Here is a 27967-nt window from a genome sequence, read left to right on the forward strand (position 1 = left end):
AATGAACAAAAAGCCAAGTGATGTTTTCATTTTCATAATGAATGAAGTGATTGCATGTGATGTGCACAGAGGTGATGCTACCACATTAAACGTAATTGAATAAAAAGTATTGTGCTAATTTATGATGCTTATTTAAATGAGCATTCTTGTTTTTCATGCAGAATAATTAAAATTGGATACAAAATATTTATTGGTTTTAAGGTAAATTATCTGCTTTCCCTCCTAGGTGTGCCTTGCGGGCCAGTACAGCAGTAAGGCTTATGTTTATTTATTAGAGACAAGCTTTGTATCTTCAGAGGCGACTTGCTCTAATCATATTTTTTTTAAATACTCACACTGCCTAATTATGTGTTAGACTCAAATTCAAACCATTTATGTCACCAGGTGTATTACTGAGATGATCTATGCACCTTTCTAAAGTTACAAGCCCCGAAAGATATTTATTCTCTGAATAAAAGTGAACACAAACTTACAGCAAATTTATAACAATGAAAGCAAAAAATGTAGCCTGGTGTGGTCACTTTTACATTGTGTTATGGCTGACCTCTTAATTGACAGCCTTTTGAAATGCAGTGTATCGCTTTGGATTTCAGGCTCATCGGACCTCCAGAGTAGTTTAATAAAATTCCACGTTCACTGCACTGCTGTAGAGATTATAAACGCTATTTTCAATTAACTTTTTTTTTTTTAACTAAGACAAGGCAGCTTCCCAAATCACATTATCGCATCATCAGCCCGCACTAGAACATTTTAACGGTCGGAGCAGTTGTAGCCCCAGCATTTCACATTCTGTAGCCTGCTAAGAATGGTGTTCTGGCACATGCAGCACTGGAACAACAACTGAACTGAGAGAAGACCACTCCCTCGCCAAGCTTGGATACACACACTAAACTATAGAATCCAAATCGATATTCCATTCACTACATCATATATGGAAAAAAAAAATCATCACTTTCAAATAAACACAAGAAATTTGATTTATATATATATATATATATATATATATATATATATGTATTTTTTTTTCATTCTTTAAACCTCTATTTTAATTTTTAAAATCCATTTACCCTCTGCAGACCTTGCTTTCCCTCTGATTCTTAATATGCTGGACCCTAGCCAAAATCCCAAGGTGCTGATAAGTTATTTGAATCCAGGAGGCCTTTTTTATTTATTTATTTATTTATTTACTTATTTGCAATGCCTCATATAGATTGCTCCTCGTATAACCAAACAGATGAGGAGCCAGCTACACAGAGATATACATACAATCTCAAACTTTATGGCTTGCAGGCAACAAGATATATTGTTTTTTTGTTTTCACTTTAGAAAACTAAAAGTGTTCTGACCAAACAAACAAGTCAATGTGATAACTATGTGATCGAGCAGTATAATTGTTTAATTAAAGGTGCGGTCGGTGGACTTTCTGTGGATTGTTCACATGACAAGACTATTGCAACTGTTTTTTCTACATCAAGTTACTCTCATCAATAGACCAGGTGATGCATGACAACAGCTGTGATAACTGGCATATATGCCACTCCTCCTATCATCTTTAGTGCTACTAGCTCATAGGATAATAGTCATTGGACCATAGAAAATGAAGCTCAAGAGTAACAACTGGGTAGCACTGTTGTCTCACAGCTAGAAGGCCCTGTGCCTTTCTGTGTGGAGTTTGCATGTTCTCCCTGTGTCCACGTGGGTTTCCTCTGAGTACTCCAGTTTCCTCCCATAGTCTAAAGATATATAGGTAGGCTAACTGGAAACTGTAAATTTCCCATAGGTGTGAGAGAATGGTGAGTGAATGGTGTATGTGTGCCCAGTGATAGATCAGAGGCCTGTCTAATCTGTCCGGTGCATTCCTGCCTCTCGCCCAATGCATGCTTGAATAGGCTCCAGCACCCCCCATGACCCTGCCCAGGGTAAGCAGGTATAGATAATGGATGGATGCTGTAATGAATTGTAAATCTATAATAACATTTACTTGATAGTAAAGATTTACAGTATACACTAGTCATTTGAGGCCAATGATAATAAAGTATTCAAGTGCTATGCAAAGTACTAAGCATGATAAAATCCAAGGAAAAGATTCCGTGTTGCGACAAATTATCTCAGTTAAGCCTAATGTGAGCTCTGGTACATCAGCAAATACCAGCTGTTGCCAATTCACATTGTGTTCTTCCATGCCAGCAGTCCAATATGTTTAAAGTGTTGTCTCCAGGAATATGTCAGAAAAATGACTTGAATTTATTATTCAATTAGCAACTGTGTTTACTCTTTTTGTTGTAATCAAGCAACCATATGCCTACATACCCCTGATTGAAATACATTTGAAAAGACACAGGGGTATGTAGGCACATACCGTATGATGGGGTTACTTGACTACACTGTTAGAGTGTCTATGGAAACCCCCTGAAGGATAACCATTGAAATACAAGTTTAAATCCCTGCAAGAAGGAGACAAACTGGTGGTTGTACTATGAGTAGGGCCACCAATTTAATTGTTATCCTTGATGGGTCCCCATAGGTACTCCAATGGCACAGTCAAATGACAATTCATTTTCTAAATAAGTCATTTATAAAACAATTTATTAATCTAAAATGGGGATAATCAGGAAGGAAAGTTTAAATTCTAGTTTAAATGCTGTGAAAAACAAATCATCACTGGGCTAGGAGTTTGCCTATCGGCTAGCTAGGTACAAATAATTGCTACAGCCATAACCCACATAGATTTTAACCATTCTAGCTAGCTAAATATCACCTTACAAGAAAATCCACCAGTTACAGCCTTGACAATTTTGCTCTGCTCTAAATCTCAAAAGCTACAGGGGGCAATGTGCAATATCCCCAATCTATGACACCCGTGCCCTCGCTAGCTCATGGAAAGATATCTTATTGAAGTCAGTATTTTACACTAAAGGTCCACAGGTGGTCCAAAACTAACTAAAATACTGTTTGTTTGTTTTTTTTTTGCAATCCTGGCACATTTCACATAAAAGCCGGGCCCATATATGAAACTCCCACTGCCAGAGTTAGTAAAAACAAGTGTGTGGTGGTGGCACTAATTGCCAAATGGAATACCATGCATAAAAAAAGTAACAGCAGGCCAAAAAGAAAAGATACTTTCTATCGCATTTATCAACTAGAAGAGTGCACTCAGGCATTCCAAACGGAAGCAGCTGTTGATCACTTGCAGGCCCTAGCGGCCGGTTAGGAGTTAGCACTCAATCTATTTCAATGGACAACAATGATTGAAATGAATTCAAATAAATTTGATTTGCAAAGTATTCGAGAATTCAGGTCCTTAGCTTGCTGTCAGCATGCACAACAAATATTAGGCTGATCGGCCCAGTAGTATGCGAGATTAGCTGCGGACAGGGACACAAACACACACACGCACACACGCACAAACACACGTGATCAAACGCATGATCCCTTCCAGGCTCTGTCTGGGGGAGATAATGATATGTTTACCACAAAAAAAAAAGAGAGAGTTATGCAGTCAGTTGTTGAGTGGGCATTCACTCATGTTTTAAACAAACTATGTACTAGTCTTCAAATTGCATATCCCACTATCACTTACAATGCATGAAGACAAAGAGTCAATATCAATCACTTCAAATGTTTAACCTATGCTCATGTTTCTGGGAATCTACATTTGTGCCTCCACAGCATCCATCTCTTCATTATCTATACCCTTTCATCCTGGACAGGGTCACAGGGGGTGCTGGAGCCTAATTCAGTGTGCATTGGGCGAGAGACGGGACAGGTCACCAATCTATCGCAGGGTAGACACACTATTCACTCACCATTCACTTACACAACTCATACCTACATGCAATTATCCCAATGAGCACTCATACCTACGGGCAATTTAGAATCTCCAATTAGCCTACCTGCATGTCTTTGGACTGTGAGAGGAAACTGGAGTGCCCGGAGGGTGAGAAGATAAAAGTAAAAATCGCTTCGACGCATGAAAATCCAACAATGTGCTTCAGACCAAATAGAAATTTCAGTGATTTGTAAAACACAATTGCAAAAATAATTTATTGACTTAGATGAACTAGAGCCTCCCAGTTGAAATTGTGAAGGTCAGTTTCAACTGGGAGGCTCTTCTTCATTGACGAGAACCAAGCAAACGTGCAACCAAAAAAATATGGAATACCTGTCGTCACCCACATGTTGTTAAGACGTCTTAAAAGATATTTTCACGCTGAAAAATGGCTTCATTTTTTCTGCTAACAAGGATTAGGTGATTTCTATTACATTCACATTAAGGGGAAAAATTGGGCTAAATGGAGTCCTATTTATAATGCAGCACAGAGTCCCCTCTGTAAGATCCAATGAATTTTGCTTCCCTTTAATCACAGACAACCTACGCTATTTCTGCCTGGATTCAGGATGATTAAGCCAAATAAAAATTCATAGCATTTGATTAATCCTTCTCATTAAATGGAGTGGAAAAAAAACCCACTGGGTTATCCACAATATCTACACACACAGTATGAAATATCAATATCATTTTTATTCTAGGCATATAGAAAAGATGGAAGGAATATATATATATATATATATATATATATATATATATATACACATATACATACACCCAGATTTACTGGATGATAGCTTTGCAGAAATTAAGGTTTCAACCAATAACTCCTCTTTCCATTAGTTCACTCTATGATGTGCTCAGTATACAAGATCCTGAGATCCTGAGGCCTTCAAGTTGAAACAACCAGTGGAATATATCAGGAAGGATTATTAAATCAGCTGTCAAAGTTTTCTACACAGGTTTGTGGAACAACTTTGGCTTTCCAGGTTCACAAAACAATCTTAATTTCATAGCAAGGCACCCAGGTACTTAAACTGGTATCCTGTTTATGTGTTGGAATGGCCACAGTCCTGTCCACTGACCACAGACTTCCTGCATTAAAACAAGTAAAATGTTTAATTAAAATATGATTATCTTAATGATCTTATATATAAGGTTTGACATGTGTATGGAGTTGATTGCTGAAGCTGGGTAGTTGGCTGGATTATATCAATCCTAAACTGATGATGTGAAATGGAATTAGACTGACATGGTTGAATACTTGAATAAAATTTCAAGTTAAATTGATGTAAACTTGTTAAAGCATCAGGAGATTTACTTATCCCTGTGGCAGCATCACTGTCTGGAACTCATCCTTTTGCCTTGCTAAACATCTTCCTGCAAGGCACCCATTCTGTGCTGGAAACAGACACAATTTGACTGATTTGATTTTTACATGTCCCTAAATTTCCACTAATTTCACCAGTGAAATATTTTGAAAATGGACACTTGTGGATGTCAAAATTGATCAGCAAGAAGGTGAGCTCTGCATTCAGCTTGGTATGTCTCAGCAACTCAGTTTTAGGGAGATTCGTAACACTACCGAATTTTAAATGCCATTGCTGCTCTTCACTAATTGAGCAGAAGAGAACATGGTTAAAGCTTGATCTGCCCCATAGCAGCAGATAGAAAAGCGCCTTGCATTATTTTGGATTTTTTTCAGTTAGGCTGCATTTACCAAAAAGCTGCTCAAATGCTATTTTTTTACAATGGCATTTAATTAATTCAAGGCTCAATTTGGAAAACATGCATCGACATTCTCTCATTTTCTGTTTGCTGTGTATTAACCTTAATTATTCATTTATTTTTTTACCTTCCTTGGGAAAACATAATTACTACGGGGTATTTTTGCTCCAATGGGCTCCAAACCTGAAAGAAGTATATTTGAAAGAAATATATCCTTACCCTGGTTATCCTATATATATATTTTCTTGATTTGGTTCTGTACTCCAGAATTTTATTCTGTATAAACAAACAATTTACAAACCAAATGAAACCAAAATGTATAAATACCCTTTAATAAAAGCTGTGAATATGCGCTTTAACACGTTACAAATCTAAAATTGTAGAATACAGAGCCAAATCTAGAAAAGGAATGTCTTCATCCTAAACATTATAGAGGGCACTGAATTTCGTTTAGGAAACATGCTTCAATTGAAATGAAACACAAAAGCAATAAATAAACTGCACCTCTTTGGGACAGCAAACAGATAAACGTTATTGTTGTGTTTAGATCTGTTAAATATTACACATATTTAAGTGCATTTATTTTTTCAGTGCCTTTTTTCAAGACTAAAGTGACATAAGAGCAAAAAGAAAAGCATTAATCAAACTGAAGGAACAGTCATGAAAAAAAGTTCTCCCTCAAAAGATGAAAATGAAATGTTAAAATGGGTCAAGCCATCAGTTCCTTTGATGACAAACGACACAAAAATAGAATGCTGAAGCAGATTCTTTGAAATAAAAAGTATGCGCTTCCATAAAAATACATTCAATCGTCCATGACAATATGCAAATTCAAAACACAAATATTGGGACCCTAAATATTCCGCAAAGCACAGAAACCAGGGGGATAAAGTGAAATATTTGGATCTCTGCCTGGCACTAAATCCCACTTGGTATTTAAATGCCTCGCCTCCTTCCCTCTGCGCAAGGGAAAGTGACTGGCTTGACAACAAGTCTCGAAGGAGGCCTCCTTTGCTGTGCAGTATCCCTGGGTCAGTGTGGGAGTGAGATGGCGAAATCTCATTCTAATTATCATGCCTGCTATGAGATGACTTGCAGCCAAATTGCCTTGCTGGAAGGCCTCTTGTTGTGTGATGAATGGTCTTCCTTGTATTTGTTAACAGTGTTTGTACTTTTTTTAACTTATGTGTTATTTTTTTATGACTCGTGCACTCACACACTTTACTCATATTGAAAAAGAAAAAGAAAAAAAACTTTAAAAAAAACCCTGCACTTTTACCTCTGCATCCTATTCTATTTCTAGCTGTTTGGGTCCAATGTCAAGGTTATGATGTATTGATGTCAAGGTTTTTTACTGTTACCGACAGAAATCATCACCCATCTATCCCATCTTTGAATGTCATTTTAGGGCAACTAATCTGGAGGCACTGAGAATTATTAAGGTTAGTTTAAAAATAAAAAGACTACCTTTTGAAAAAGTGATTATTTACCAGTTGTTCACTAACCCCTGTCTTGTACATGGCATTGAGTTGAAAAGTCCCTTGGTAAGCAAACAGGGTACATAAATCGCAATGCCTTCAACATCGACAAGAAGTGACATAGCAATTGATGGGGTGAGATGAGGCTTAACATTGCAAAATGCTTTCTATCTAAACACTGTGATTAGATCCAATCACACAGCACAAATCACTTGTCAGTCCTCCATGGCTATCGGCTACATGGCTGTCAAAGTTGCCAAGACATTCATTCGTTTGTCTTAGAGGCATTTTCCCCATCTGATAGCGTTGACCTAATACTGGGATTAAACAACATGTTTGATTTTAAAGACACGTTTTGGTGTGAGTGCTCAGCACTCCCTGGTTTTTAGAGCTTTTATGAAACCCTTCACAGCCACAACAAATCAACTCAATCAGAGAGCCTTCAGTTGCAGCTGATGATGATGATGATGGTGGTGGTGGTTGTTGCTGTTGAAGTTGTTGCTGTTATTAATAGTAGTAGTAGTAGTAGTAGTATTAACAATACCATTAGAACTGATGAATAAAATGTAGTTCTCACAAGAAAAACATGTATCTATTTATATGACACAGTTAATCAGTATAACTGCCAACTGACACAAAAAAGTATTTAAAAAAACTGACTTAAAATTTTGAAAACAAACAAGGAAGTTTAAAGGATTTAAATAAAAATAGGAGTTTGAGGTTTAATTAATATTCATAATCTTTTCTATAGTAAACCTTAATTAGTTCAGGTAAAAAAATATTATCAGTTTCACACAATTAGAGGAATTGCCTCTGCGCAATAGTAGTGGTTCACATTATTTCAGACAACTCAATAAGATGGATTTGTCTTTGCAGGGTTCCTCAGTTAGATAATGAATTTTGAGGAAAGACTCAAACATGAAGACCAATGAGCTTGTTGTAAGTTGTAGAGAGGCACACATCAGGAGAGAACATACAGTAGGACCCTGTTTATTCAATCCTCTCTTGTCCAAATTGTCTGGTTAACCGAACACGCTCTTCAATAGTTACTGTTACTATGCAACTGTAAGCCTTACTGTAGCCTTGTCTAGAAATGGTAGGTGCAAAGCAACATGGTTTGTACATATGCAATTCAGTCCTCTACCACCTCCCAAAGGAGTAGAGCAATGTGATAACCTTTGCGGGATGTATTTCCAAAAAAACTGTTTTTGAGTGAGTTAAGTAAAAATCTGTTCCAGAAGTAATTGCGGGGTGTAAGGCTTTATTTTTATTTAAAATAAATCAAGTGTTACATAATTAAAAAAAAAAAAAAAATGTTATCTGTCCCTGAACCATTACTATGGTTTTCAGAGTGTATTCTAACTGGAATTGGATGCTAGGTGACCAAAAAACATAATGTCCCCATATGTGTAAATGTAACAGCTGTTACATTTATGACACCTGTGGTTGCTATAACAATGTGCTTCTTTGCTGTTCACAGAATGCCATCCAAAGACAAAACGAAAGGGTTGGTACCTAGAGAGGTCATAAAGAGGGCTTCAGATGTAGAGATTAGGGACAGTGTTGAAACCCATCTGCATGTAGTGTCCTTTTGGGGAGAACTTAGGCATTTTTAATGGTGTTTAATATTTATTAAAGAAATCAATTTTACTCTTCAGCATGTTTGACTTTTTAAGTTAGCTCAGTGTTTAATGCTAGACAGCTTTCTCTGCTGGCTCACTGATCATGACCATACTGTGTCACATGCTGAGGTCGAGGGTCAAGCAGTCACTTGACTGTTGCATGGCACAACATATGACATGAAAAAATGATACAAGAAAGAACATGTAACAACATAACTATAAACAGGAACATTTGTGGCCTCTGGCTTCCTGGCCAAGGGACTGACTCTCTGCTGAGTCACATTCACCATTAAAGTTTTCTGGTCAACCAAGGCATAATTAAGTGGCTGCCTCCTTCCTCTTGATCAATTAAGGCACCGGCTTGGGGCAGGGACACTACTTTTAGGAGGGAATGAAGAGGCCAATTAACATGCTTAACGATTAAAGCAATAAGCAATGGTTCATCTGTCAGTGTTTGATTGACAGCTCCAATACTATGAGCCAATTAAATGTTTGTGTGCCCAATATAATCTGCCAAGCAGGTTCTAGGGAACACACGTGGGGTCCCATCACGTCAGAGATTTTGTGAGCATAAAAACTCACCAAAAACTTAACAACTTTGCTCTGTGGGTAAAGACATTGTCCTACCAACCATTCGCATCTCCTTAAGGGCATCTACGGACTTCGCTGCACGTCCCAATTGGCGCCTTGCTCGATCATTGAGACTTGCCTGAGTTGGCCAGCCACCGTTTGTGAAATAAACCAAGCTGACTTATTTCCCTTCGACAGCTGTTTTGAGGAACAAGTATAGACTTTGCTTCTGATATCTCCCCAGCGACCGGACCAAAGCGGAGGATCCGTGCACATGTAAGTCGTCCTGACTGGAACCTGTCGCGACCCCGACTTCAAAAAGAAGTCTGCTGATGAGCTGACGCATTACCTAATGGAATTAAGGACTGGTCTCCCCTTTTATTGCCATTGTATTGAAATGCATTTTAACAGTGACATCAAACAATAGGATAGCATAAAACTTGTAATACCTGATTAGGTCATTTTACTGCTGTTTGTTGTTGTGCTTATTGCTCATATTATGCAAATTATTGTTTTCAGTTAGCCTGTTCACATATTCATTATCATAGTCAGTAATATATATTTTATATATCCTTTATTTTGAAATCATTAACATGTCTATGTTATTCCACTAAGTTGGGCTCCACAGACGTACAGAATTCTGATTGGTAGTTGAACTCAGCTGTTCTGCATAAACCTGACTACAAATATTACAAGATTATGTTACTAACTCAGATTCTAAATGCTGCTGATGTCTTTAAGTTTGAGAAATATGTAACAAACTTTCGTTAATTTAAGGAACCATCAAACTCACTGTGTACAAAAGTGTGCAACATTTCCCATGTAAACATAATTTAGGAGGGGGAAATGTGTACACAGTCAGAGAGAAGTTGGTATTTTTAAGTGGCACAGATGGAAGAAAAATGGCAGTGCAACAGAGGTTTCCATTTTAATCCTTGCTTTTCATAGCATTAGTGGGTGTAACGGGCTGGCCAATTAGTTTTGGGGTGGATTGGCATAAACAAATGGCAGAGTAGCATTTCCCTGGTCTAAATAACACATACATTTTTATTTACATATTTTTAAAATGAAAATTCACACCCATGATACCATGACATTGACAGGGGGTCACGATTTAGGGGGGGGGGGGGGGGGGGTAAACTGGATCAGTTAATGTATTACTGGTGAGGGATCCACACATTGATACTAGTACAGAACACATATATAATGACAAAATACATAATTAAAATAGGTTTTATTCACAGCTACATTTTGTGTTAACTATTTACAGTAACACGGTAAAGGATGAAAGTGTGTCAGTAAACCTACAAATTTCATTTGAGAATTCATCACTGTATCACCAACTAATAAACGTACAGCAATACAGTTCAAGTGAAACTGATATGTTTTCAATATATAGTTACATTCCTACTGGCTTTAATTTTGTGAGATATGCAGTGGGCTCAATGCACCAAAGGCATCACAGCCGACCCTCAAGGGCCATGATTTATGCATAATGGCTGCAAATGAGTATTCAGCCATTTTTGCTATTTGGAACATGTTTTATTTCTCACACATTCCAAGTGCTACAAATACACACCAGACAGTTCAGCCCTTACATGATAGAAAACTACCGCAGTATCAATACTGGAAATAATGATGCATCATATGGGAGAATATTCCCTATTGGTCACTGTACAGAAACCACCATCTTAATGGAATTAACACTTAAACCTTGTGTAATACGTGCCGGTGCCTTTAAAAACCAAAATCAATGGAGATGTACCTCCTTTCTTCTGTGCTAGTTGCCACCACTGTGTATTTGCCAAGTGTTTGCATCCTCAGTGTTGAAGTGATCCCACTTGATACCAAACGACACATTTGAGCTAGACGTCAACTTTGATTTAACCACAGGTATTTATAGCTGATTTGACAGTGTGATGTCTACACCATCTTTCAATTGCTTTGTCATCTAAAACACCAGGCGTGATGGTACTGCTGTAACTGCTGTGTCCAGCTTTCCACAAATAACTTGGCAATCTTGTCAGATATAATATTTTGTTAAATAAAATCCATGCATCGTATACATTTTTTTTTACTGTACACTTTTGATTATGTTTCAACTTCTCCTTGAAATATAATCTTCAATAATTAATTCAATGCACACAATGCTTCAAATGATGTCACCTCAGTGCATAAAAATGTGTGGCTTACTGATTTAAAAATTCCAGCACAGTTATGACATAAAATGCCTTGTCTTTGTCATGCAGACTGTAAGGCTGTAATGGTGTCTCAAACCACACAATGATTTATATTTGAACAGATATACATATGCGTTTATACTCAAACAGATGGTAAAAATAACCAACTTCTCTCCAGTTGGGTGTAGTCCCGACAATAAATATAATGTAGCATTATTTTTGACTAAGGGCCCGATCCTGACTCAAGGAACCTTGAGTGCTTTCTTAACTTTACACAAGACTTGCCATGCATCTACCTTATGTGCATCCTGTTTTGAGATGGGTAACCGCTTAACTCCAAAATGGGTGGTCCCTGCTGAGTTGCACTGCATAAATTAAATGAGCCCATCCCGACCCATGGCCACAGATGGAAACTGCAGGTTTGTCCACAGTTCACATTCTGTTGCTTTCCTTTTATATATATATATATATATATATATATATATTACATTATTAAGTGCTACAAGGCATGGGCAACTTTAATTATGTAATACAAGGTAGTATATACATTTTAAAGGGCTTAATTGCCCAAATCCCCAAAGGAAAATGTGACTTGTAAGAAACAACAGACCCAGGCACATGCTTTAATATACACCTTAGTTAATCCACATTATTATTTGGGTATTTAGGATATGGAAATTAAAATAAAATAAGCAATTTCCATTTGATTTTCTCACATTTGTATGGCTATTCATCTGATTTTGCGGTTGTTCCCTGTACTTGGACCGGTACTTCTCTCTAGGGGTTTCGTCATACTTGTTCCTGGTTATGGTTATACACTTTGTTGTACGTCGCTCTGGATAAGAGCGTCTGCCAAATGCCTGTAATGTAATGTAATGTAATGATTTACATTCAGTAAATAAAATATATATATATATATGTTGTATTTGTAATTATTACAATAATTCTATTGAAAAAAAAAATTATCTGCCAATAGCCACTAAAAACCAATAATTATAAAAGTTGTCCTGTTAATGTAAATCAAGAAAATTAATTTTGGGAAAATGAAGTGGAATACATACATACAAAATATAAGTATTTTGCAGTTGTTCCAAAAAAAAAAAAAAAAAGTGATATATATAGATATATATATCCATATTTAAAAAGATGCCTGGTGAATTGTGTTGCAAAGTAATGGTGACAACAATAGGACTTTACTGACTTACGGGTTTCCCATAATGTCAACAATTAAATTCTGAACTAGCAAATGTGGTGACATTTATATGTTTATGTAAACATGCATGCCATTTTAACATGTCCTCATATTATTCATTTTACCATCGATTTAAATTGCCTTAAAATGACATTTATTGAATCAATTTCATTAGTGTTGCATGTAAAAGCAGTGCTGTCTACTTGAAAAAGAAAAAAAAAAAAAAACTGCTATTTCAAGTGTTGGCCAACTGTAATTTTTCATGCAGGCCAATAGATTTGTCTGATTATATGAGCAAAGGCTGCTTTGATGAAGCAGATAAAAGTGCCTAAGGTGTGAGCTACACTGTGTGTCCTAATTACTGAAGTACCTGGTCATTCTCAGCTACCTCCAGTTAGGCTAGCTGAACACAGGCTTATTTACTCTCCTGCTGTAGCCAAACTACGCAAGTGTCCCACTCTCACAAACCAACATATGTGAACCTACAGCTTTATCTTACCCTAAAGGTATTGTGTTCTGTAGCACCAATTCCTGCAGCGAAGCCAATACAACTCTACTTTTGAAACAAGATCATCTGCCTGGCTACTCGGATCCATCCCTGACTCGTTATTTGACTTGTCCACCTCCAAGCCTTATTACACACACATACACACGCACGTACGCACACACACACACACTCGCTCTGTCTCTTGTTCTCTCTCTCTCTCATATATGTAAAGATGTTAAGTATAATGTAGTTGTTGTTTTGTCTCTTAGTATTAGTATATTTGTACTTATAGTGATATTGTGATAGACAGCAGAGTGGTAGAGTCAAGAGTCATGTTATGTATACTATGTGTACTGTGAGCAATAAATAAATAAATAAATAAAGCTCATGGCTATGTCACTGGTTAAATATCACCAAACTGAACAGGACAAAACATGCTTGCTGGGAAAATGAAATGGGCTAATGTGTATTGAATCCCAGCTAAAGCCTGGGAACTAAAGAAAATAATTTAAAACTATGATACACCAAATGCCAGTGGATGGGCTGTGAGTGTATTTGTTAATAAGACAGCTGTGATAAATTGATATTCAGAAAACCAGTACAATACATTGAAAAATCAACCAATGTTTTGTTTTTTAATGGCTTCAGAAATTATAAGCAATTGGATGTGGAATACATACTAAGTACATAAGTATTTTGCAGTTGTTCAAAAAAAAAACATGGGAACATGGGAACATGGTAAAACTGAATCCAAAAACAGAATTGTTTAGGAAAGCAACACTTAAGATCCCATTATACAGGATCCTGCAGATTTAATAAACTGTGAATACAGATATTCAGAAGCCCCTCTACCCACAGCTGCCTGAAAGGGCAGTTTCCGCTGATGAATTTAAGCATCATTAAGTACAGTTCAGCTGTTGCCGCAGGTTATCTAACCTCACCAAATGATACGCATCTAGAATAATTGGACAGATGTGCATGTCAACAATAAGCACATCATGAGGTGTAGAAACGGTAACTCTATACATATTACTTCAGGGCAACTGGCTCTACTTCTGAAACAATACCTGAGCACAATATGCTGCTTTTTTTAATTAACATAAAGGACCAGATTCAAACTAATCACAGTGCACCTTGTTATAGACCGTATTATCTTTGTGCATTTACTTTATTTTTATAACAAAAATAACTGTTAAAATTAAATAAATAATAAATAAAATAAATTTAAATAGATACTCAATGTTCATATCAAAGGACATTCACTTGCACTTGACTGATTTGGCATATACTGAGTTTCAGTATATGCCAAGCATTCCTGCCCATTTTTGTAAATGTTTTTTTTTTCTTTCTTGAGAATAATCAATGTTTGTCAATGGTGTTAGTTGCAGAATTGTACAATAATTGGCATGAAAGCTCCATTATTAAATCACACTGAGACAAAAAGAAGGGCTTTGCTCCAACGTGGGCCTCTGGGGACAGCTAGCAGAACAATTACGGAGCAGGACCAGTCACATCCTCACCTCTTAAATATCATCTGTCAGCTCTGAACCAATGTGCATGAGAATACACTTTCTGGTGAATTAATTTTTCCTCAATTTTATCCCCTGAGTCTGACAAGATACAAGGTTATGGTGATGACAAGGTTAGTGTATTGAATTCTGAAAATATTCAAGGCATTATTTTGCCACTTATTTTGCCATATATACAAAAAAATTGATACCTTTAGATTATATCCCACGGTGCATATTTTGGCTAAAATGATTTCTTGAAAGAATAACAGGTTAAGCAATTAAACCTTGCATTTTACCTTTCTCACAAACAGCGAGAACAGGGAATGTGTTGCCTGATTCTGCCAATGTTTTAAACTTCTGATTCCTGTTTATCCATTTCATCACCCTTCTACCTTTTCGAAAAGCAGGAAGATTTTACTAACCTCCTCTCTTTTGCCCTGTATCTCATTTGTCTGCAAGTTGCCTTTAATGCCTCCCAGCCAATGATCACCTTGTACTGTGCAATCCACCTCCCCGTGTGATTACTTCTCACCTTTCATGCTCACCCTGTCTCCAGCTGTCATTTCTCCATCTGTCTTAGCCGGCTTTCTCTCACCTCATATTAATTTGCCCTCCACGCACAGCACAGCACCGCACCGCCCTGCACCACAGAGCACACCACTCCAGCTCCATCCACAGGTACGGCCACCAAATCACATTAAAGAATGGATTTTTTTTTTTTCCTTTTTTTTCCCCAGCCTTCATTTGGTTTGAGTGGTTGTGTGTATTTTCCTTGCTAGACTTAAAACTAACACCGAGGGATGCTAACCTTCTCCTGACACCCAATGATATATCATTGTACAATTTAATTTACATCGCAGAAACCAACTACAAGCTGTAATTTTAATTTGAGCGTGCAAACCCACTCTTCACCCTAGGGAACGGACGGCGATAGAGAAGCACTCCATTTAAGCTTGCTACAACATTTCACTTGACAAATGGAACCTACAGAATGCGCAAGCAAAGCTTAATCATGTTCTTTCTTCTCCAGCGTAGAAGAATATGTTACTTTTCTGATAGCATCAGAGGGCCTGGTGGTAAATGTAGGATTATTTAACAATTTATCTGGACTTTCTCATCAAGTAACTGCAAAAGTGTGATTACAGAAGATGAAATTAAGGCTAAAAAATCTTTCCAAAACCATACCTTCAGAGTCAGTATTCTGCATTCATTTAAACACATACTTTGTGAAGCACCTACTGGAAAAAAAGAAAAAAAAAAAAAAAAAACAATTAATCACTGATATCCATGGTCTGTACCACACTGGAAGCTGAATATTCAACCAGCTTTCAGTCCTAAAGGCTTGAAATGGATAAATATGTATGTTGGATTACAGGAAGTGAACATTGTTCACAGAAGAAGCACCTGATCAAGATTAAGGGTGATTCTGAAATTGATAAAATCCTTCTGAAATGTTATCAATTATTATGCCTCCCTGAGCCAACATGGCTATACAGCATTGTATTCAGAGAACTGAGGATGAGAAGTCAAGATCAATTCATTGATTGTGTAAAAACCTTTCATACATTCTGATTTCCATGTACCCGAGATACAAGGATATCGTCTCGGGATTAAATGACAGAGATCTGCTGTTTGTCATGTCACAGTCATTGTGACTATGGTGTGTTTGGGTAGTTTCTTTTCTCTCCTTATTTAGTATTTCATTTCAAAAGCCAACATACATAAAAACACAAAACAGCATTTACTTACATCTTTGAAAGTATTTCAGGCTTTAGTGATAAACTGGAGCTTGGGGAAATGTACTGTTTCATAGAAAAAGGTCTGATTCCCACTCACAGATATCCATGACTATGTTCTTCAACAATCTTCATTATCGCTTATAGAGTTTTATATTTACCGCTCTTCTAAATTCACCCATTTTTTCTTTGTAGACAGAAATTACTTGAATCTATTGTGTCCTGGGGCAAAATATAAACTAAGATTTAGGATTCTGCTTCATCTGAATGATGAACGCTATCTCCTGATTTATGAATTAATTTTTACTCTCAATGGTTTGGCTAGAGGATTTAGGTCTTATATATAATATGTTGGATGTCAAAGTGTGTGCTGTAAGAACATATCTCTTCTTCCATCCAAAAATAAAAAGAAGACTGCACATCAGTCACATGGTGTTGTATGCTGATGGCAGACTAGACAGAATCACCACAGGTGAACAAATTAATTAGAGAGGAGCTAACAAGCAGAGCCTCTATTTTTAGGTAGGCTATTAGCAAGTACTTAGCTTATGGCAGCAATATTTTTTGTGAAGTGTTATAACTAAAGCATGCCCAGATCATTAATAGTTTGAACTTTTAAGAAAGTTTTGACATATCTAAAACAGATAAGCATCCTTTAAGTGCTGACATCTCAAAAAAAATGTTCCATATGAAGTTCTAAATAACAAATATGTGATCTCACACCTAAAAATGCTTTCACTCTCAATCCAAAATATCAGAATATTCTTCAAAAACAGTGAAATCCAAATGGTTTTATTGAACGATCCTAAATGTGATATCCTTTTGTGAAGCTCCACGACTCAAATTCCACAGTGGATGTGTGTCATCAGTTATATTTTAATACCAAGCTTCCCATGATATATTTTTTCTCTCTCTCCAATAAAATGGAAAGTGCTTAAGGATTTTCTTTACGCTTTATAAGCTGTAGTTTCGTCACAGACAACTTTCTTGGTTTAAATTGAAAATGTGCATTTTGCATAAGATAATACAATTGAACAGACACCAGTAATACTGGGACAAAAACAGCTACATACTAAAAACTTCAAAGGTTAATTTAATCTGCAAAACAACCACATGCTGTCTACAAAACAATTTTAGTTTCTTTCTTCCCTGTATAGATCATTGGATATTGACAATTAATCTGCTTGGCAGTGCTAAAAAAGGACTTCCAGACTAAAAATACAAACAGAAAGATTTGCATGCTAAATGCAATGTGGTCTTGGTGCCAAGGCATTTCAATAAAATCCCTCACACAATTGAAACAAAACTGAATTTGCAGATATTGTCCGCAGTTAAAGAAACATGGCTTGCAATTTCCATTTGCTCCAGACAAAATGTAACCGTTTTGAAAATTGAATAAACTGATAATATTGTGTCCTGATTAAATAAATAAATAAATAAATAAATAAATGTATGCTGCAATATATATAGGCTCTCTAAAAATAACTGGTTATTGTTCTTGGTGTTAACCTTAGTCAGCATCCATGGGCATATATAGTTACCACTGGCATTTTGTAACGCTTGGGTATAGCTTGTAAGAAATTAATGTCAGATTTTGATTAAACAATACTTTTTTTCCTGTATGCCTTATCTGTTCATGGTACTACAGCACCCAACACAATTATTCATGCATGAAGATGGACAAAGAAGAATGAATAAAATAAAAATGCAGGTAATGAATTAGAATGTATATGCTCAAAAATGGGAAGAAAAAGCTTAATTGTATTGTCTCCATGGGGAAATTTGCTTTGGACATACATAGAAAGCAGCTGTTTACAATAGCAACAAGTAGCCTGGGCTACGGAGCAATGCAATACACAACAGACAGCAATGACTGGTAAAAGATATTGCAGTCACCACCACCATGTGAGCAATGGGACATTTAAACGACCCCAATTGGTTTGATGTCACAGTTCCCTGGGTGTTCAGCAGCGTGCTTGACAGGGGAATGAATGAGTGCTTGAAGTGATTCAGTTTGCACCTGGGGAATTTGTAATGTCTTCCTGATTTCATTAATTGAAATTCTGAGTAGAACACATGAGTAAGGTCTGCAGTAACTTTTAGTGCTTGTCTGATCAAATTTTGTTGGAAAATGTGATGTATTGAAATGGAGAGTGATTTCCATATTATTCTTGATATGGTTTTCAAAAGATTCCTATTCAAGAGTTTCCCATAACACATTCATAGGGTAACATGCTCTCAAGATTGCCACGATATATATATATATATATATGTTTAATGTTTTTAATTTTGAAAATGATAATAAAGAAGAAGAAAAAAACTACTACTAGCTACTTTTTAAGCAATTCTCAATCTCAGGGTACTGTATTATAATTACCCATGGCTTCCTATTTCCCTGGAGTATAATTATAAGGTAACGCACATGCAAAATGAATGTGGCAACCATCGTCATGGGGAAATAATTCTCAGATGAAAGAAAACAAAGGGTTGTTGAACTTTACCAGCCAAGAGGTACATTGGAAACGCATTGTAAAATCCATTGGATTTGGTTGTTGTGGTCAGATGAGACTAAAATAGAGCTGTTTTTTTGGCACGCACACCAGCAGTGAACTTAACATGCTGTCATATCTAGTGAAACACTGTGGTGAATCTTTAGTCCAAAGGAATTAATGTTTTGTATCCTGGGGCTCTTTTTTAGATCAATGGAACCATTAACTAGCAGGTATCGAGACATTTAAAAAATAAATAAATAAATAGGTTTCCTCAGCCAGGAAACTCAAGCTTGCCCACAATTTAATGTTTCAGAATGGAAATGATCCCAAGCCTTGCCAAAAATTGTCAAGAAAATCACCACAAAAACCATCTAGTCAAAGATAAACATGATACCCAATCTCATAAAACACCACAGAAGAAAACGCAATAGTTTTATCCCTGTGAAGGGTGGGCATACAATATTTGTGACACAATTTTGGTAAATAAATGCATAAATTTGAAAAATGGTTATTCCTATGCCTAAGGAGGAGAAAATAAAGAAGGAAACTAAATCTGAGGAGGGAGTAGATGGATGGGGAGGAAAATAAAGAAACATTATTTCTGTCGAGTAGGGAAGCAGGAAGGAGCAGAGGAAAGAAAAGGAAAAAGTACATCCCACTGTGAGAACTATTAGCAAGCATTGTTTAGCACATGCCCTCTCAATCACGTAACTCATTTAAAAACCTATCCGGGCAATTTGGTTGATGGTGTCATCACTGTATTGCACCTGGGTAGTGTCAGAATGATTAGCACAATGATGTCAGCTCAATGTTTCTTTGTTCTTCATGGCACATTAAAGTGCATGGAACCAATTAATCCCATTTGCATTTTAGGTTGGCTCATTGCAACATTTTGAGGGGAAATTATGTATAAATTGTTAAGTCAGAAGACATGAAGACTATTTTCAAACAACTGTTCCATAGCTACTGAATTGCAATTTCATTTTATGCTCAGGTTGTTCAAAGCAATGAGATAAAACCGTGCAAATCACACTCTGACCTACAGTACGCACCACATTTAAATGCATCTACAAAAAATATATACATTGTCATATTGATACGGGAAATAGCAGTAATATCTCGCCATCTGCATACCACAAAGGAGCAGGTGCTATTTTTAACATCGCATTCTCATTTTATGAATTACCTTAATGAAATGCAAATGTAAGTCAGGCGATTCTGACAGTAATGCAGTTGGTCACAGTAACACCCATGTTTATGAACTGGAAAACATTATCCAGACTGCTTCAGCCCCTATTGCCATGGAAAAATAAGATAAGATGGATACACTTTTGGTACCAAAGTAGATATGTATGGTCTGTGTCACAACTTTGCCACACCCTGTCCCCATTAATTCCCTTTTTTTGCTGTACAAAAGTACACTTGTGTCCTTGCTGTGCTGTGCCACAGAAATAGGAACCTCATTTCAGATGCTCCTTTTTGATTAGTATTACTGCATGCCCTAGCATTCAACATTTGCATTTGTGCTACCAAAATATGGGAATGACGAGCTCTTAAACTAAGCTTGCATGCACTTAATAATGCAACCAACAGCTGTCCTTCAATTTCCTCATTTGATTCATTAAAGAGGTGTCAAAAAACAACACCCTAGAAATGTACTTGTTTTTTTGTATGTCACATTTAAAAACAAACAAGGCTTAAATGAAATCTTTATCTTGTGTATTCTATCAAAGCCATAGTTGTATCTGTCCTTTCAGGGGCAGTATAGTCTTTGAGATTACTCTTCCTGTGAGACTGCATGGGAGTTGTTATTCCGTTGCAACTCCTCCATTATCACTTCCAAGAACAAGGTGCCTGGTTGTTTGTGCATAGTGCATCCCAGTTGGGAGTTAAAACCCAGTGTGTCTTGGGTCATCATTAAGAGCATTGTTAATGCTCTAGCAATTCTTTAAAACACAGTCACAGCTATATTATCCACTATCACTGAATGTCCTGCACAATTTCCCACACAAGTCAGTGTTGTCAGTCGTGCATGGTGGTAGATATGTTCAGTCGAGTCTTACTTTTGCACGTACGCCAAGTGTTTGCAAAATAGTTTAAGTAATTATTATATGCGGGCAAACTTCCATGTATGCTTTCAGGTGATAACTTCATAGATACACACATGACGCAAGGACCAAAGGCTGCATAAATCTAATTTCAGCACACACACTTCGCACAAAGTGTCAGATGTTACTGTGAAAATGAATGTACCCATGATTAAATATGATTACTCTTGGGGTACTGACATTTCTTTGTGGTAGAAGAGTGTCATTGCATGGCACTTTTTATATTTACTCTGTGTACGGCAGAGCAGCTAGATCATTCAAAATGTCTGCTCGCTACCTGTAACATCTTGGCTAACATGAAGAATATGTAAGACAGATAATAAAATACGCATATTCATATTATTGGCAAAATTGTTCATTGAAAGTCTCCTGAATAATTGTGTAATCAACAAAACCAAGTATACTGTCATGAGTGTCTAAACACATCCATTAGTAGCTAATGTAAACAACGCTGCATACTGTGCTGAGAAAATAGATCTTAAACTGGTCTGAAATTGCTTTCAGTAGCAGAGAAAATGACCCATAAAGCAAACATGCAGAAAATTGGGGTGATCACTGTCTCCATCATACATAATACCAGACCTGATTTCTCCTCAGTAATGCTACAGTTTCTCTCATCCAGTGGCTGGAGGCCTAGGGCAACTTGCCCTCTTCCTGTTTCTTTAATGCTGGGTTATTCTTTCCCTCTAATCATTCAGCAGCGGGTCAGGCCACATCTTTTGAATTTCTCTCAAACTGCAATATTATGTTGCACTTTTCACAGCTACAGTGAGTTGTTGCTGGAACATAATACCCGGCAACCTTTTCAACCGGTAAGAATTAAATCTTTTCAGAGACAGAATTTGTGTCTACACCATATTGTATATGATATTTAGGATATGTATACTTCTAAAAACTCTGATATTATAATGCAAACGAGCATGACTTTGTATGTAGAATGAAGTAATATAAAAATAGTACAGTCATGAAGAAAATAATTATATTTCCTTATTGCTTGGTTGGTTAGTATAATGTGTTGATTTCAGATACAGAGACAGCTTTTTAAATTATTATTGTTCAATTTTACCTACTTTATTTAATGTTGATATTGACATCCTGATAGGAGGACTTTGTACAGACAGCCTTATGAAATATGAACATGTGGAGGCGTTTTTTATTTTCCTATGCACATGTACGTAATGAAGTATGTTAAGAAATATGTCTACAACTGGGATTTATCAAAAAACGCTGAAATACACAAACACATTTGCAGTGTTATGCAAGAATGAGACTGGCACATGGATGGAAATATCTGTAACACCATTACAAGTAAGGCCCTGCGTGATCTTCATATATCTTCAGTGTAATATTGCATTGACCTAAAAATGTCTGTTTTATGCATTTAGAAACTTGTGCACAGAAATCTCTATTCAAAGCAAAGCATCATTGCCAGAACAGGCACGCTGCTGAAACATTTGCTCTAAAACAACATCCACTATTTGACACAGACTATTTAATCTGGCGGCACACACTTTTCTGATTCAACATCTGCACTGTGCTATGTGTTATTCTGCCTAACACCTCAAAAGGTTCAGAACCAATATGAATATGAATGACCTAGTAATATAATAAAAGGCTGCAGGGTGAAAGCAGCCTTTCATAGCAAACTGATGACTATGCCACTTAAACAAAAGCGTCATTACAATTAGTTTACTTTAAACAAATTATAACTACCAATGTAGTCACTGCTTTACTTTCATGTTTACCTTGTTAACCTTAATACTAACCTTTTATTTTTCACAAGGTTTAATTTACTATTAAAAAAAAAAAAAACTGCCACCCAACCATGGGCTGCATGTATCGAATTCTCACTCCAATCTGGAATGTCCAACTGTCTTCAACCGCAGTCGCATTCCATCCAAACCATCTGTTGAACTACCAAGCCGATACAGGAGAAGGAGGATATCCATGGTTCTCCTCCCAAACATGTTCAACAGCCACTTATTTTTGCTTCTCAGATGGCAGCTAACCTCTCACAGAGCAGCATTAGAGAAAGACCATTTACATGCAGCTTTTACATTCAGTCTTATGAGCACCTTGAGCCAGTGGGAGTCATTGAAGAACGATGAAACCTGAATCCTTATCAGACTGAACCTTCCTATAGAGGGTATGCACGTGAAGTCACTGCAGTTACACCCACTGAGTGGCAGAAAGACTGACTTTGGGCTACTGAGTGGCAGCGTTAGCGTTCAGCTTGAATGCCGCGAAAACACAAAAAACACATCTAAAATGGGAAAGAGCTGTTGTGCGATTGACTGTACAAATAGATTCAACAAGAAATCGGAGCTATCTTTTTGCAGACTGCCAAAAACTAAAGAAAAGAGAAGGATTTGCTGCAATTCGCAGAAACAACTGGAATCCAGAAACGTGGATTTGCGGTTGCCACAAATTTAGCTTCAATGACCACATTCTCGTCCACTGGATTCATAACCTTTCTACCCTGCGTTCTGGGACAGGTCATATCTATAGAAGACAGTTCAGAGCAGCAGATTTTCTTTGCTTGTGTTGGCTGAAGCCACTGACATGGCAATGAAGCACACGGTGTGTCATCCACATCCTCTCTCCGGACATAACTGCAAACATCAACGCTGCTGCATGCAAACATGTCTCTCCAAGTCCTGCCATACATGTACAATGGGCTGTCAAAACTGCCCCTGTCTTCTCTGGAGCTATCCAAGCTATCAATGGGGGCTCATTCATTCTCTGACTGTGTTTTACCTGCACAAATATATAACGTCAGTGAATGGCAGTGTTAGCTACGAGCAAAGTAGGCCTAGCTAGCTGATAGTTTTCCAAATAAAAGTTGTAATAAAATAAAAAAAATATTTGTACAAACCTGTCCACATACAACCAGAATACCCATTGGTGTCCTCGTCACTTTAATTTCGCCAACAAATCCCGCCTTGAAGTGTAACCAAGCGTCAAGGCTTGTAGGCAGATAATCGTTTGTTTTACTCCCAGTATCGCAGTTTCCTCTACTAAAGGCAGCCATTTTGCAGCATGTTTTGCCACTCAGTCCGACTGAGGGGGCGTATTCTGGTGGGAAAGTGACGTCAGTGCATACCCTCTATACCTTGGGTGAGACAGGCGCCAAATGTGTATCACCCTGTGGAGCTAGCGGTCACAATTGGCACTGGCGCAGTCCAGTTTCCATCCAAGGCTGAGGCTTATCCATACACCACAGCGTAGTATTTTAACCGAATGAGCCACCCAGCAGCTTAAGCAACTTTTTACATTTATCAGACTGATTAGGACAGGGCAAAAGTCCACATCGATAACGACAATATAATTTTGTAACAGTCATTGCTGCCATGTGCTGTATCAGCTTCTTTAGTCTTGTATTCTTTTGTCATACCTGATGCAGTTGCAAACGTCTAGACAGCCATTCAGAAAAAGTGCTATTGCAGCTTCCTTGTTATCATGTCTTTTTAAAGAAAAGCGTACAGTCCACGCTCCTTTTGCTTCATTTCAACAGACAGAAATCAGAAAGAGTTGCAGATAGACAAGGGAACTTGTTAGGGGACTGAACCCACTGAGGGCAGTGTCAACAGGAACTTGACTGTTTACAGCAGAGTAACAAGTAACTTGTAACATAAGAAACAACAGAATGAATCATGGTTACAAGCATTTACTGGCTGTTATCCGCCGGGATTGATTCAGCCCATTTGGTGGAGGAATAGCTTCATGGCCAATCAACATCTCTCCACATGTCGAAAATAGTTCAGTGTAGTTCAGAGTGAAACGATTTTGCGACCAATCACATTCACTCAGGGTCTAAGGTGATTTAACCATAAACTGTGAAACTCAATGAGGTAGAGGAATAGTGAGAGAAAGAATGTGAACTACATTGCAGTTATGCAAAGCACTCTGAAAATCTGTCTAAGCTGGCAAGTCTCTGCCATGTCCTTTCTGGTAAGTGCTGTTTCAGGCAGTAAGGCGAGAGTATCATGAGATCTCTGGTGATAGGACCATCTGGGTGCGGTGATTAGTGTGGGCAGGTGGCAGGGGAAAGAGGAAGTTACCGGAGTTGGGGTCGGAGTTGCCATCGGCTTCGGTTCTCTTGTCGGGGGAGGCTTGCTCACAGAATTCATCCTGTGGCTGCACCAGGGGGAGAGGGTATGAAAGAGGCACTCTGGGGCAGGCAGACTCATGGTCCCCAAGCCCACTGTCACTGCAGCTTTCCTGGGAGCCATCTGGCAGGTGAAAGGTCACACGCCGCTGCGACTACAACCCAGAACACAGAACACAGAAGGCAACTATTAGGGTCCTGGTTTTAAGAATGGGATGCCTTTACTCCGCACTAAATATCCCCCTCATTTCACAAAAACCTTTTACATATAAAAAAAAAAGGTAAAATACAGTTTACTTCCAACCCGCATTATTATTGAGGCACATGGAGTTTTTATTAACCTAGTTTTGGGTTATGCAACACGTACTGTACAGAAAATAGAGCTGGTTGAAAACAAAATACAAAAATGGACATGCAAGTTTATTGCACATAATCTGTGATACGCTTAATTACAATTGCAATAGAGTAAGGCAGACATAATTATAACCTGTCTAGTGATGCTGAGGTAACAGTGTAGAATAGTGGCATCCATGTTACAGGTTGAAACCTTCACATAAAGCAGACAAACGCAAGTACATAATGTACATGTCTCTGATTACCTGTATTCTGGTGGTTATTTTCCTTGAGCAGAACTTCTTACTAATGCTCAACATGAACCAAGAAAGCAAGCTAGCCTCCCTATTCCACCATAAGGGCTAAGCGTTATGTGCCTTCTGTTCAGAATTACTCACCCTATTAAGAGTACACTTGATAAAGCTTTGAACCATACATGGTCAAGGATGTCATTTATGGATTTAATTTATAACTTTCAGGGTCTATGCATTTCAACCCTCCAATATTAAAACTAAAGTTATGCCCTTGTACAACATTATGATATGAATTTCATGTATCATTAGTAATACTAAATAGACAGAAAGAACAAAAACTTAATTTACCAAACAATGCAATGTGATTGCACAAAGTTTGATATATATTATTCATTATCGGCATTGTTTTATAAGTACCTCTGAAATGTACGTGTTCTTGCCAGCCTCAGCACTAGATGTGAGAATCTGTCATGCACCTTTTTCTTAAAGAGAGAAATTCTATCAACATCTTCTGCTCCCATTCTACTCCCAGGGGTTCTCAGAGCACCGAGTGAGTGGAGGTGTATGTTCTGTGCAGTAGAAATGCAATCAGACAGTAGATATCTATATTTAAATATTATTGATTTGTTTTGTATTTTTTTTCTCTTCGGGAACCATGGTCCAGACTCCTTGTTTCTCTCCAGAGATCCCCTTGGAAGGTAGTCCTCTAGCATCTGTGATCTTAATTTCATGTTTCATAAAAATGTATTATTTTATTTTCCTTTCATAAGCAGAATTCTTTGTAATTTTTTTGGATGCTATGGGAGGCAGGGGAAGAAAACAGAGTGATCAGGTCTGTTAGTGCCTTCAAGAGCTATGAAAAAAATATATAGCCTATGTGTGTGTGTGTTCCCAATGCAATGAGAAAAGGTAGAAAGTCTAAATTGCTGACGAGAGATACAGCATGGACAGCACCTTAACCCCCAGATTTAAACCTCCACCCATTTGCACCAGCTAAATTAGTACCAACCAAAAAAAAAAAAAAAAAAAAAAAAAACATGGTTTTGGAGATGTATAACCCCAGAGTAAAAGTCCTGGAGGACCATTGCAGAGAAAATGAAAAATAAATAAATAAATAAATTAAATAAAAAAATTAAATGAGCCAGTTTAAAAAGTGCCAGTCTGTATTCCAAGATCCCAGCTGAACTCAACTTTTTACAATTTTTAAGATCTTTTTAGGTCCAACTGTTGTTTTGCTGTATTTTTTGCAAGATATTTTCTCATAGCACTATAAAACAACACTGCATGCCAAAAATAAATAAATCTAAAGGCAAGAGACAAATGTTGGAAGTAAGGCCAGAGAAACAATCGAGCACATGACCACTTGACTTTAATTTCAGCAGTTATCCTCCAGGTGTTCCAGTCGACCCTCCAAGTCTAACAATCAGCATAGTCAAGTGACTGTCTAATTATAGAATTAGGGACTAACTATGATAAAGGCCAACAGACTAAAACAGCTGTGAAAATGCATAAGGGATAAGAGAGAGGTAAATTAAATATATGATTCAATGGAGGTATTAGTCAGTTCATATATTCTCACTGTTAAATTGGATCACTTAAAAGTATATGCCAAAAGGTCCATTGCCCAGACAGGAAAATAAGGTTTATAGACCATCTGAGGTAAATGTTCACTCAGGAATGTTGCTTTTGACTAATACAGATTCCTCCTGAGCCTACAAACCACATGAGGTACTTGGTACCGTACCATACCGCAGGTTTTACGTTTGGTGTCAGGAGCATTAAAGGTGCTTAGGACATTATTGGAAGACATTGATGGCTTGGAGGAACAGCTCAATTCACTGTGCAACATGGCAGGAGTCTGATTCACCTCATCCAGTGGTTTGAGAGTTGAAAAAGCACAATTCTGAAAAGCTATAATAAACCTGAGTGTCTGATGAATAAAGATACAACAGCCTCACAGCAGACAGAAATAAAAAAAGGTGAATTAGGGATGCAAATTTCATGAAATTGAATCAACCATCGGCACCCATTAATACATTAATAATGATTAACTGACAAGATTAAAATCTACTATATGGCCCATGAAAAAAGTGACTCAATTAATGAATTGCATATATCAGAGAGGTTTTATTAAGACATGCTTGAACAATCATTAAAACAAGGTTTGCATTGTTTATTAAGGCCATTGCAAATTATAAAAATGCTTATTCATGGCTGAGAAATATGTGCAGGAGAGGAGGGACCACTGACATTTTTACTACAGGCTGGGTGAACTTTCACAGCAATGGTGACAAATGATATTGCTTATTAATGCTGCTTATAAATTCTTAACATTGTAA

At 37.3% G+C, this 27967-nt stretch overlaps 1 protein-coding gene across 1 annotated transcript in view; it reads right to left on the minus strand.

Annotated features, from left to right (window-relative positions):
• Window positions 1–27967, minus strand: part of LOC118223045 (protocadherin-9-like) — a 230207-nt gene that overhangs the window by 45605 nt on the left and 156635 nt on the right. Inside the window, exon 3 of the mRNA XM_035409103.1 lies at window positions 24995–25196. Within this exon, the coding sequence (XP_035264994.1) occupies window positions 24995–25196 (202 nt within the window). The remainder of the gene's footprint in view (window positions 1–24994; window positions 25197–27967) is intronic.

Source organism: Anguilla anguilla, chromosome 3, assembly GCF_013347855.1.
Source record: "Anguilla anguilla isolate fAngAng1 chromosome 3, fAngAng1.pri, whole genome shotgun sequence".
NCBI lineage: Eukaryota > Metazoa > Chordata > Actinopteri > Anguilliformes > Anguillidae > Anguilla > Anguilla anguilla.